Source organism: Callionymus lyra, chromosome 5, assembly GCF_982586985.1.
Source record: "Callionymus lyra chromosome 5, fCalLyr1.hap1.1, whole genome shotgun sequence".
NCBI lineage: Eukaryota > Metazoa > Chordata > Actinopteri > Syngnathiformes > Callionymidae > Callionymus > Callionymus lyra.
In genome coordinates, this window is record NC_141822.1 from 5924320 (window position 1) to 5937609 (window position 13290).

The 13290-nt window shown below is 32.3% G+C and overlaps 1 protein-coding gene across 1 annotated transcript in view; it reads right to left on the bottom strand.

The window, feature by feature from the left end:
• The window catches only part of slc45a2 (solute carrier family 45 member 2), a 39255-nt gene that overhangs the window by 20232 nt on the left and 5733 nt on the right, over nucleotides 1-13290 (bottom strand). The window contains exon 2 of the mRNA XM_087792405.1: nucleotides 10364-10540. Coding sequence (XP_087648531.1) covers nucleotides 10364-10540 — 177 coding nt within the window. The remainder of the gene's footprint in view (nucleotides 1-10363; nucleotides 10541-13290) is intronic.

Here is a 13290-nt window from a genome sequence, read left to right on the forward strand (position 1 = left end):
GATTTTTAGATTTTAAAATTAAGATTGAGATTGAGATTGAGATTGAGATTGAGATTGAGATTGAGATTGAAATTGAAATTGAAATTGAGATTAAGATTTAATTAAGATATAAATTGAGATCAAAATTAAGATTTCGATTTTGATTAAGATATAAATTTATATTCAAATCAAGATCAAGATCTAGATTAAGATTACGATTTAGATTGAGATTGAGATTGAGATTGAGAGTAAAATTGAGAGTAAAATTGATATTTAGATTAAGATTAAGATTAAGATTAAGATTTAGATTTAGATTTAGATTAAGATAAGATTAAGATATCAATTTAGATTAAAATGACGATTTAGATTACGATTAAGATTGAGATTCAAAATTGAGATTCAAAATTGAGATTCAAAATTGAAATTTAGATTAAGATTAAGATAACAATTCAAATATAAATTAGATTAAAATTAAGCTTTAGATTGCAATTGAGCAATAAAGATAAAGTCAAGTCAAGTCAAGTTCTTTTATTGTCAAATATGCATGTATTAAAACATACAGCATAAATAAAATTTTGTTTTAAAGATTTATATTAAGATTTAATTAATATATAGATTTAGATATAAATTTAGATTTAGATTACGATTTAGATTAAATATTAATTAAGATTGAGATTAAGATTAAGATTAAGATTTATATTTTAGTTTGGGTCTAATGTCTAGTGAAAGTTTGTGTTGACATAAAATGTTTCAGAAGCTTTGACATTCAAATGTGAAGAGCATCGACGTGGCAACAGGACAAAAGGAAAAACACCTGCTGAGACTTTAACTCCACATTTCCATCGGTGACTTTAGAGTTGAATCGAGTTCGATCATCTTTTTTTTTTTCAGCAGCAAACACGACTGTGATGAGATTCAAGACTTGACATGAAACTTCCGCTCGTTAAAAGTTAAAGATCGATTCCCAGAAGAAACCCTTGTCAGCTCAGAGAACATGAAAGAGTCACAAACCAGTCGAGAAGCTGCGACGACGACGATGACGACCGCGCTTGTCCTCGTTTAACATCGACGCTCATGCGTGGAAACTGAGTCGCAATCACGTCAACGATCTGTCGTTTCACCAGTTTGTGCCTCGGATAACTTTCAGTTTCATGTCACCAATGAAAGATTTTACTGTCGCTCCATTAAGTTCTTTGTTATTGAGTTAATCACCATGATTTACACAACACTATACACAACACTGTACACAACATTATACACAACACTGAACACAACACTGTTCACATCACTGTTCACATCACTGTTCACATCACTGTTCACATCACTGTTCACATCACTGTTCACATCACTGTTCACATCCTACATTTACTTGTCATTTAATATTAACACTGGAAACACAGTTCAATTAAAAAATCTATCTCCTTTAAATTATGTTAACATTATTATTTGTCTTAATAAGATCATTTATAATATAATTTTCTGTTTATAAAATTGCCTTTTTTTTTTCTTTATTCAGTTGGTTAATATATGAATTTGAATATAATCGTAAATATACAGTATATATATATAAATATATATATATTGAAATTTTGGGGTCAGTAAAAAAATGATATCTTTATAAAACAAACTAAAAATATATATATATATATTTAATAAAAAAGTATATATATACATATTTACGTTTTTATTTTATTTTATAGATAATATTTTAGTAAATTATTTAATAAAAAAAATGGAATTTTATTTCCTTATTGACCCCAAAATGAAAACAATAAATGTTTCAACGTTTGAAATGTTCAATGTAAATATAACATTTTCTGATGAAACTTCCATAAAAACAAAATAAAATAGTTCATCCCTGAATAATAAAAGCGAGAGAATAATAATCATTAGTGTTTACAGTTTACATAACAGTTATTATTTATAGAAAACAATGTAAGATTCTATTGAAAAGAGTCAAATCTTACATAAATAAATGGATCTAATTGACCAAAAGTATTCATTTCTATGAGAAAAGAATTGGAAACAAAAACACATCAATACACACAAAGAACAGCAGAAGATAAAAGAAAACATATTTGATCCTAATAGTTGTCTTTGGGACTGAAGTTCACAAAAACTTTTTGAATTGCACTTTTGAGTTTGACAAGAAAATGTGTGGTGTCGACGAAAAGGTTGCACGAGTGGAACAAACATGTTTGTCGAGGCGCGAAGAACTTCCCCCTTTTTCCTTCCTCTCCATTGATTCTAATCTGTCTGCGGTAAACACTGATGTTGTTGTTTGCAGTCGCACGCGTCTCTCGGCTCGACATCACACAGCGGTGGAAAAGCAGAGACGGCTGTTTGAATAGAAACTGCAGACGGATTTAGAAAAGAAAAAAATGATGATTTTCTTAAGACAGGAAGAGTAAACAAGATGATTGACTAGGAGAAAATAAAGAACATTTCAACCCTAGATCTGGAATAAAAGTCTTTTCTTTTACTTTTCAAAAGACGAAACTCATTCAATTGCATTTTTACTACTATATCTATGAGATAAATCAATATTAAACAATCAGAAAACTCATCTTAAAACGACAGATTTGGTACAAAGTACATCAGTGTCACAAGAATATTTAACATTAATAATCTTGAAACGAAGAATTGAGGTCATTAAGCATTAAATTGTTCTTTAAATCAATTGTATGAAGGTGGAATAAAGAATTTGAATATTTTCAATGTACTTTTTTATACATATAGTTTGATATTTAAATTGAAATATTTCAAAAATACATTGTCTAAATACAATGATATTAAATGAACACATTCCTGGTTTTAATTAATAATAAAAACTTGCCTTTTTATTTTTTATTTGAGTATTGATTAAATTCAACAGATTCTATATTTAAAGGTTCAATTTGTTTACCTTTTTTTTCTTTTACAAGTGTAGTAACTGATGTGTAATCACACAAGGTGTGCTACCACTAGAGGGTTCTGTCTCCTCAACATAATCCCATCACAGCAAATCCCTTCCAGTAGTTATCAGACAGGAATGATACATTCTTACAGACCCAATTCAAAAACTAAACTATAGTCAAAAATGACCATAGTATTACTCCTTGAGTCACCGAAGTATTATCACGCGAGTTATCACAGTATTACTCCAATAATCATTTTAGTAGTACTCCCCTAGTCACTGTAGTATTACCCTACTAGTCACCGTAGTATTATTCCGCATGTCACTGTAGTATTACTCAAGGAGTCACCGTACTATTACACTGCAAGTCACCGTAGTATTACTCCACGGGTCACCGTAGTATTACTCCCATAGTCACCGTATTATTACACTGCAAGTCACCGTAGTATTACTCCACGGGTCACCGTAGTATTATTCCCATAGTCACCGTACTATTACACTGCAAGTCACCGTAGTATTACTCCACGTGTCACTGTAGTATTATTTGGCGAGTCACCCTAGTATTCCTTTGCAAGTCACTGTAGTATTAATGTGTAACCATGATTAGCTGCAAGCTCAGTATCGCCTAAAACTAAAATACCAAAAAAATATTTAGAAATAATTATTGGAATTTTAAAATCAAACTATGTGTAAAAGAATATGCTTTTATTTTGAAAATTTAGATCGTTCAAATGAAAAAAAAAACAATCTATGAAACTTTATAATATTGAAATCTTTCAATGCAAATGTATTGAATTCAATGATTCAAATAAATAATTAGTTGCTGAAAATTGGAAAACGTATCAAGTCACAGTGACACCTGTCAATCACTCATGATTAATATTGTTATTCTTGAGATCGGAAAATGACCTTGATTCACTCTAAAGTACACTTCGAAGGCTCTTAGAAACAAATGGAAAACACTTTTTTTTTTCGAGGTCCTTGAAGCGGAGGATACGTCAACATCAAAACTTTTTTTGTTCGTAGGACGATCTAATACGACATTCACCAAACGGTCTTTAACCAAATCACATTCCCATCAAAGGTATTTTCTTCAGGCCCACAGATGGCCGGAGAATTCCTTGAGCGGTGGAAACACTTCCTGGTCACATGTCGGCGAGGAGCGAGCAGGTCATGTGTTGTGGTCGCTCGCGGGCCTCATGACTGCAGCACATGACCGGCTCAGGCCCGGATTAATCCTGGACTTACACCGGCCGGTGCTGACAGCTGAGCGCACCAGTGACGCTCACCACCACGACCTCAACTTCAAATGCATCCTTCCTTTCAACTGATGCTCCAGGGAAGAAAGGAAGGAAAAGAAAATATCTTCTACTTCACTTTCCTGTCCGTCCATTTACCTCCGACTATTGGAGGTAAAAAGTGAAAAATTCAATATATTGTTCTGTCTGTCGCAGTAAATGATTGATACACTGAAATCAAATATAGATATTTTACTAAAAACTAGGGGTTTTCAATGTTTCCCATTATTTTTCTTTTACAAGTGTAGTAACTGTTACCAAAACACAGGGTGCGCTATATAACCACTACAGGGTTCTGTCTCCTCAACATAATCCCATCACAGCAAATCCCTTCCAGTAGTCATCAGACAGGAATGATTTATTCTTACAGACCATATTCAAATACTAAACTATAGCAAGAAATGACCATAGTATTCCTCCTCGAGTCACCGTAGTAATACTCCTCAGGTCACGTAGTATTATCACGCAGATCACCATAGTATTACTCCAATAATCATTTTAGTACTACTCCCCTAGTCACCGTAGTATTATTCCACAATCACCGTAGTATTATTCCGCGAGTCACCATAGTATCACTCCACGAGACTGTACTATTACACTGCGAGTCACCGTAGTATTACTCCACGAGTCACCGTGGTATTATTCCGCGAGTCACGATGGTATTATTCCACGAGTCACCCTGGTATTACTTCGCGAGTCACCGTAGTATTACTCCGAAAATCACTGTAGTATTACTCTGCGAGTCACCGTAGTATTAATTCACAAGTCACCTTAGTATTACTCCACGAGTCACTGTAGAATTACAACCCCAGAGTCAACGTACCACAATTCCACGAGTAACCGTATTATTATTCTGTGAGTCAACTAAGTATTACTCTGCGAATCACTGAAGTATCACTCCACTAAGCATCGTAGTATTACTCCCCTACTCTACGAGTCTATGTTATATTACTCCGCAAGTTACCATAGTATTAAATTCGCAAGTCACCGTAGTATTACTCCAAGATTCACCGTAGGAAAATGGTAATGCGGAGAAAATACTATGAAGTAGTACTATATTTATTTTATAATTAACAAACATCTTAAACCTTATAAATGTACAATAAACACTTGTGTATGAATTAAATAGTTGTTCTTGTGAGTCGTCAGTCATCTGACTCCCACATCACATGACCAAAACACACACGCCTCATTGGTCAGCAGGATCTCTGTGCACGCTCATGCATGTTCATATTGTTGAGAAAAGAATGCAGAAGAGGAGAGAAAAAAAAGATTGATTATTAATCCACTTAACAGTTACACTCTAACTGTTCACACGTGTAAACGTTGACAATGTTAGTACAAATACTATGGATTTACTCATCAGTACTTAAACTTCCTTTCTGTGAACGAGAACACAGGAAAATAACAGTAAACATTTATTTTTAACTGTGTTTATTCTTTTTTAGTCTCATAAATATCATGATATATCTTTGATGGAATTTCTTGCAATATATTTGAAAATCGCACACATGGTGATATCAAAATATCGTTGCAGTATTGCATCATGGGTATCGCTCCACCCCTGTCTTCTAATCCAGGTAACTTCCATCCAGACCTAGTTAAACGCAGGAAGTAAACAAACGAAAGACACAAACAATACTTGATGACTCCCAGCGTCGTCCGTGTCGACATGAAAGCTGTGTTTGCTGCCGACTCACATGGAACATTAGCCACAGAGAGAGATAGGCATGAAGAATAAATCATCACGAATGATTCTACAAAACAAACCGAGAGGACGGATGTATTTCACCCTCAGATTCTACTCATCATCGGAGGATGAAAGTGGTTTCAATTTTAGAAGCGGAAGAAAAACTGATCCTTCTACCTGATGTGACGTTTCTAGTATTCACTTTCACTTGTTTTCACAAAATGTGATGAAGTCTGTTTAAAATATAATATCTATCCAGCATATCTCTCTCTCTCTCTCTCTCTCTCGCTCTCTCTCGCTCTTTCTCACAAAACCAAAACACCAGCTGCAGTATTTAACCACTAGAGGGTTCTGTCTCCTCAACCTAGTCCCATTACAGCAAATCCCTTCAAGCAGTTATCAGACAGGAAGAATTTATTCTTACAGACCCTAGTATTACTCCCCTAGTCACCGTATTATTACTCCGCAATCACCGTAGTATTACTCCAACAATCATTTTTTATTATGACTCCTCTTGTCACCGATAGTATTACTCTGCAATCACAGTAGTAATACTCCCCTAGTCACTGTAGTATTACTTCGTAATCACAGTAGTATTACTCCCCTATTCACCGTAGTAATACTCCGCAATCACCGTAGTATTATTCCGCTAGTCAACCATAGTATTACTCCATGACTCACCGTACTATTACTCCACGAGTCAGTATAGTATTACTCCACGAGTCACCGTAGTATTACTTCACGAGTCATTATAGTATTACTCCACGAGTCACCATAGTATCACTCCACAAGTCACCGTAGCATTACTCCAGGAGTCACCGTAGTATCTCTTCACGAGTCACCGTAGTATTACTCCACGAGTTACCGTGGTATTACTCCGCAATTCACTGTAGTATTACTCCACTAGTCCCCGTAGTATTTCTCCACCATTCAGCGTAGTATTACTACACGGGTCACCGTAGTATTACTCCCATATTCACAGTAGTATTACTCCGCCAACAACTTAGTATCACTCCACGACCCACTGTACTATCACTTCACGAGTCACCGTATTTACCGAAAATATTTATAATATAATAATATCACTCCACGTGATATTATTATATTATAAATATTTTAATTTAATTACAGAAAGATAATAATAGTGCCAACATAATTGGGCGAAAGTTTGATCAACTAGTTCAACTTCTTTCTGGTGACACTATTATACCATTATTTTTATATTGCATGTAAAAGACTGAATAAAATATATTATTTATGTATTTATTGTCTTAATAATTAAAAGTAAAAAAAGTATTCATCAATAAAAAAAAAATTCATTTTAAACATAACCCCGATTGCTCCTGATGGTGAGCTGGCAAGCTGCGTTGCGGCCTACTCCCACACAAACATTATTGTGTGTTAATAGTTTCATACATTTCTGTGCTCCTGCAAAAAGAAATGTCTTGGGATATAAAACACTATGTTGGTTATTAAACAGAACATTATCTTGGGGCCATTCATAAAAATCCATTAAAAAATTATAAAAAAACTTTTTATCTCAAATATCTGCTCCCTTCAATGAAACGAGGAGATGTTAGCGAGCTAAAACGAGCCATCGCCACAAAAAGGCTTCTGTAGAAAAAGTGTAAATTGATCGGAACAGGATTGATGAACTCTATTGTCGAAGGTGTCTCAGTTATTTTCCCTTTTCAAAGGTGAACTCTGCAGAGTCTGAACAGGAAGAGAACGATCAATTGTCATTTATTGTCTTCATACGGACAGACATATTGATCAGAGGAAAAAAAGAACATTGAAGTTATTCCGGCCTCGACTCTTTGACTTTCATCCGTCACTTTCTTCTTCATCTGTATTAAATGTTGTGATCATGTAAGTAAGTAAGTAAGTAAGTAAGTAATATTTATTTATATAGCGCTTTTCGGGACCAGGGTCTTATCAGTGTTATCAATGTGTCCTCCTGTATGTGCTTTGATAAATACTAAAAAATAATTGTATTAAATGTGGAAAAAAAATGACCAATGAGGACATATTGTTCTGGATTACCATCTGGATCCACACATTTTTTGAAGAAAGTGTGAGATCCAGTTTTGTACACGTTTCAGAGAAGAAACAATAACCTAACCTTAAATTAGTGACTTGGAGTCTCTCGGCGTTTTCATAGTTTTTGTCTAGAAAAATCTATTTTTCTTTCTTTTCTACTTTCTGTACAAAAGTGTAAATCCCCAAAGACGTTTTCCAGACAGAGACAAATCTATTTGATGTATTTTATATACTTGGCCAAGAAATCAGTTTCTGATTTTCTGGAGGTTTGTTTTTAAGTGAAACCTTGTACACGTATTAAAAACACACACATTTAAGGCCCAACCTGTAGGATTTAAACTAGTGTTTCTAGTGTCCCCTAGTGTCAGGATTGTGTGACTGCAGTGTCATAAATTGTCAAGACTTTTGTTTTGTTTGTTTTCTGGTTTTTATCTTCCTGTTAACTTCAGAAAGTCACCGCTGATCTAAGAGCAGTTAAAGAGTCATTTTTACTTATTTCACCACGAACCATAATATAAAGCGAGTTAAACTAAAGCGAAGTAACAATTTAACGGCAACTTTATTGACATTGGAACCGTACAAGAACTATGACAAAACACTTCTATTAAACATTGATGAAGTAGCCTAAAAGAAATATGTGTGTCAATATTTTCTCACGTCCCGACATCATAACGGAAAAATACATCAGCGGTTGTTTGTGTTTGTCAGCGTCCAGTAATTCTCCCGAACTCGTATCATCATCTTTCTTTCTACGCCCGCGGCTGAAGATCAACACGTTTGAAATACACAACGGATGTAATGAAAGATATTTTACGGCCTCTTTCCTCTCAGGAAGTCATGACTCTCTACTGTGTTGACGATATTCTGCAGTTTTATAGTGTGTATCCTGACAGCTCATTGAAGAAGTTTGTTGAGGGTGAGATTACACTTTGGATCAGTGGAATTCCAAGAATTTCAATCAACGAGTACATAGTTGAGAAGTTAAGCCCGAGCTCAGGTTCTCACACAGCCAGGTTTGATAATCGGCTGTGACTTGAGGGCTGACGCCGAAAACCTCCTCGGCCTGGATCCACATCCGCGTGTTTTGTCTCGGAGACTGTTTAAAATCCTCGTCCAGTACTATCTCCTCAGTTTTACCTTTTTTTTTTAAATGCTAAAACCCCGTCAAACACTGACTGCTTAAGATTAATTAAAACCTACAGATTATAGTGAAACATAGGAAAATAATTTGGTAGCACAGTTTAGATTATCTTTGAGTGACATACGAATATATAAATATACAAACTCAGTTGTTAATTAGTCCATGTACTGGAGCGAAGCTATTCCATATTTGTAAATTGTTTATATTTTAAATTCAACATAACTGTGCCAGAAAATGTTTTTTTGAGTTTATATTAAACTATATTAAACATTTTACAAAATTCAATTATTTAATAAAAACAAATTCAATGATTCAATATTTAAAGAATGGAATTGAATAATCTGATCAAATATTCCGTCATTTAGTAGTAAAAAAAAAGGTTTAACATTAAACATTTATATATATATATTCATATCCATCCATCCATCCATCCATCCATCCATCCATCCATCCATCCATCCATCCATCCATCCATCCATCCATCCATCCATCCATCCATCCATCCATCCATCCATCCATCCATCCATCCATCCATCCATCCATCCATCCATCCATCCATCCATCCATCCATCCATCCATCCATCCATCCATCCATCCATCCATCCATCCATCCATCCATCCATCTATCTATCTATCTATCTATCTATCTATCTATCTATCTATCTATCTATCTATCTATCTATCTATCTATCTATCTATCTATCTATCTATCTATATATATATATATATATATATATACTTTATATCATTATATCATATAAACCTGTCTGTTAGATATTCTGTCAATAAGTAGTTAAATTATGTAATTAAGTAATGAATTGTAATTTAGTAGTGAATGATGTCATTTAGTAGATAAATGATATAATTCAGTAGTAAAATGATAACATTTAGCAGTTAAATGATGTAATTTAGTAGTACAATTATGTAATTTAGTTGTAAATGATATAATTAAGTAATAAAATGATATTATTTAGAAGTTAAATGATTTAATTTAGTAGTTAAATGATGCATTGTAGTAGTAAAATTATGTAATTTAGCATTAAAATGATGTAATTTAGTTGTAAAATGATTTCATTTAGTATTAAAAAGATGTCATTTAGTAGTTAAATGATGTCATTTAGTAATAGTGGATTATAAAATGAATAGTAGAAAATAAAATAACCATCATTCTACATTTTTTTTTATGATATAACTTTGAGCTCTTCCCTCTCAGGCCTAAGCAAGTGATGGCAGATGAACTGATGGCTCCACAGCCTCAGTACAAGAGTGTGAGTCTGTGGTGGAAAGCGACAGCAGGGAGTGAGACAGTGGTGACGCACCTGTGAGCAGAGCGTGGTAGTGCAGACCCCTCTCCTTGTCCTGGTGCGAGCACACGTCGAACAGATACGCCTTGATGGGGCCGTCGATGAAGTCGGCCGCGAAGTCGAACATGACGACTCCGAACATGACCACCACGATGGCCCAGATGCTCCGTAGGGCCCGGTCTTCTACGAGTGCTGTGGAGGAGAAGTTACGGATGAGAAGGTTCAGCAACGAAGTTGTTTGTGAGATTTATCTGTTTTATGAAAGACAAATGTTTGTTCACTGTATTTATGCAGCGTCAGGTCAGAGAAGAAATATTTAGTTCGTACTCAACTTTAAATATAACTTACATTTAACATATGTAACTTTGACTATATAGTATTTTTTTTTCATTTTTTGTCTGTCTGTATATATATATATATATATATATATATATATATATATATATATATATATATATATATATATATATATATATAATTTTTTTTTTACTTTGTATCATATAAACCTCTCTATTAAATATTCAGTCATTTAGTAGTAAAATGATGTTATTTAGTAGTTAAATGACGTAATTTACTAGTAAAATGATGTATTATAATAATAACAAATGTCATTTAATAGTAAAATTATACAATTTACTCGTAAAATGATTTTAATTACAAGTAAAATGATGTAATTTAGTAGTAAAATTACGTAAATTAGTAATAAAATGATGTAATTTAGTATGAAATGATGTCATTTATTAGTACAATTATGTAATTTATCAGTAAAATTATGTAATTTACTAGTAAAATTACGTAATTTAATAATAAAAAATGTAATTTAGTAGTACAATTATGCAAATTTCTAGTAAAATGATTTCATTTAATAATGAAAATGTAATTTAGTAGTAAAATGAAATAATACAGTATTACAATTATGTAATTAAGAAGTAAAATAATGTAATTTAGTATTAAAATGATGTAATTTAGTAGTAAAATTACATAAATTAGTAATAAAATAACGTAATTCAGAAGTAAAATTATGTAATTTATTAGTAAAACTATGTAATTTATCAGTAAAATTATGTAATTTATCAGAAAAATTATGTCATATATACCAGGATATAAATGATATATGATGTTTAAATACAAGATAATAATTATAATAATGAAAAATATAAAACATAGTTAAAGTTGGAGTTTAAGTGTTTTAGTTTACATCATATTAAGGCTCTATTTCATCACCATTGGCCCCTAACAACAGTCCTAACAAAAACCTAATTGTTTGAAACATAGCATAGCATAGCTCACATGCTAACATGCTAACATTAGCATTGAGTTGTTTATATTTCATGACGCAGTAGATGATCATGTACGTCAGATTTATAAACTGTGTCATGTAGAAATTAAACTTGAAAAAACTGTGTAGATAAAATCCTGATGTAGTTTATAGCCATTAGCGTAGCCGCGGAGCAGCTATAGAAGAGAGAGAATTTCTTATGAGCGTAAACCACGTTTGAAATTATTAATATTTATAAGACATACAAGTGTCTCTGCCTCAAAAACAAAACCTCATAGTCAGAGGATAAATAATCAAAAGTAAGATCAGTTACAGGAGTTTGGTAGCATCGTTAGCATAATTAGCATCGTTAGCATAATTAGCATCGTTAGCATAATTAGCATAGTTAGCATAAATAGCATAGCCACCTTCTGACTACTAAAACAAAGAACACAAATACGCCGTGGAACCTCCGCTGTGGCATTTACTACGACTCATGGCAGAAGGAATGATAATCAGCTTATCTGGTGTATGGAGGAGACTTAAGAAACCTTATGATTCTCACATCAATTCAAGTCTTTGTAGCTGCGACCATCAAATGAACCTCGTGCTCGAGTCGGTGAACGGGTTCTGTTTTTACCTAAAGTCTGGCTCCATGTTCCAGTCTGTGTCGTCAACAAGTGTTTCAAACGTCTTTTCAATTTGCAACTATAATCAAAGCATTTAAAATATTATCAAACATTTTTTAACCGGCATCAAATTATTTTAAACTACAATCAAACAATTTTCAACTATAAACAATTTTCAACAATAATAAAACAATTTTCAAATATAATCAAATAATTTTCAACTATAATCAAACAATCTTCTGCTAAAATCAAACAATTTTCAACTGTAATCAAACAATTTTCAACTATAATAAAACATTTTTTAACCATAATCAAACAATTCTCAACTGTAATCAAACAATTTTCAACTGTAATCAAACAATTTTCAACTATAATCAAACAATTTTCAACTGTAATCAAACAATTTTAAACTACAATCAAACAATTTTCAACTATAAACAATTTTCAACAATAATAAAACAATTTTCAACTATAATCAAACAATTCTCAACTGTAATCAAACAATTTTCAACTGTAATCAAACAATTTTCAACTATAATCAAACAATTTTCAACTGTAATCAAACAATTTTAAACTACAATCAAACAATTTTCAACTATAAACAATTTTCAACAATAATAAAACAATTTTCAAATATAATCAAATAATTTTCAACTATAATCAAACAATCTTCTGCTAAAATCAAACAATTTTCAACTATAATCAAACAATTTTCAAATATAATCAAATAATTTTCAACTATAATCAAACAATCTTCTGCTAAAATCAAACAATTTTCAACTATAATCTAATAATTTTCAACTATAATCAAATAATCTTCTGCTAAAATCAAACAATTTTCAACTATAATCAAACAATTTTCAACTATAATAAAACATTTTTTAACCATAATCAAACAATTCTCAACTGTAATCAAACTATTTTCAACTATAATCAAACAATTTTCAACTATAATCAAACATTTTTTAACTATAATCAAACAATTCTCAACTGTAATCAAACAATTTTCAACTGTAATCAAACAATTTTCAACTATAATCAAACAATTTTCAACT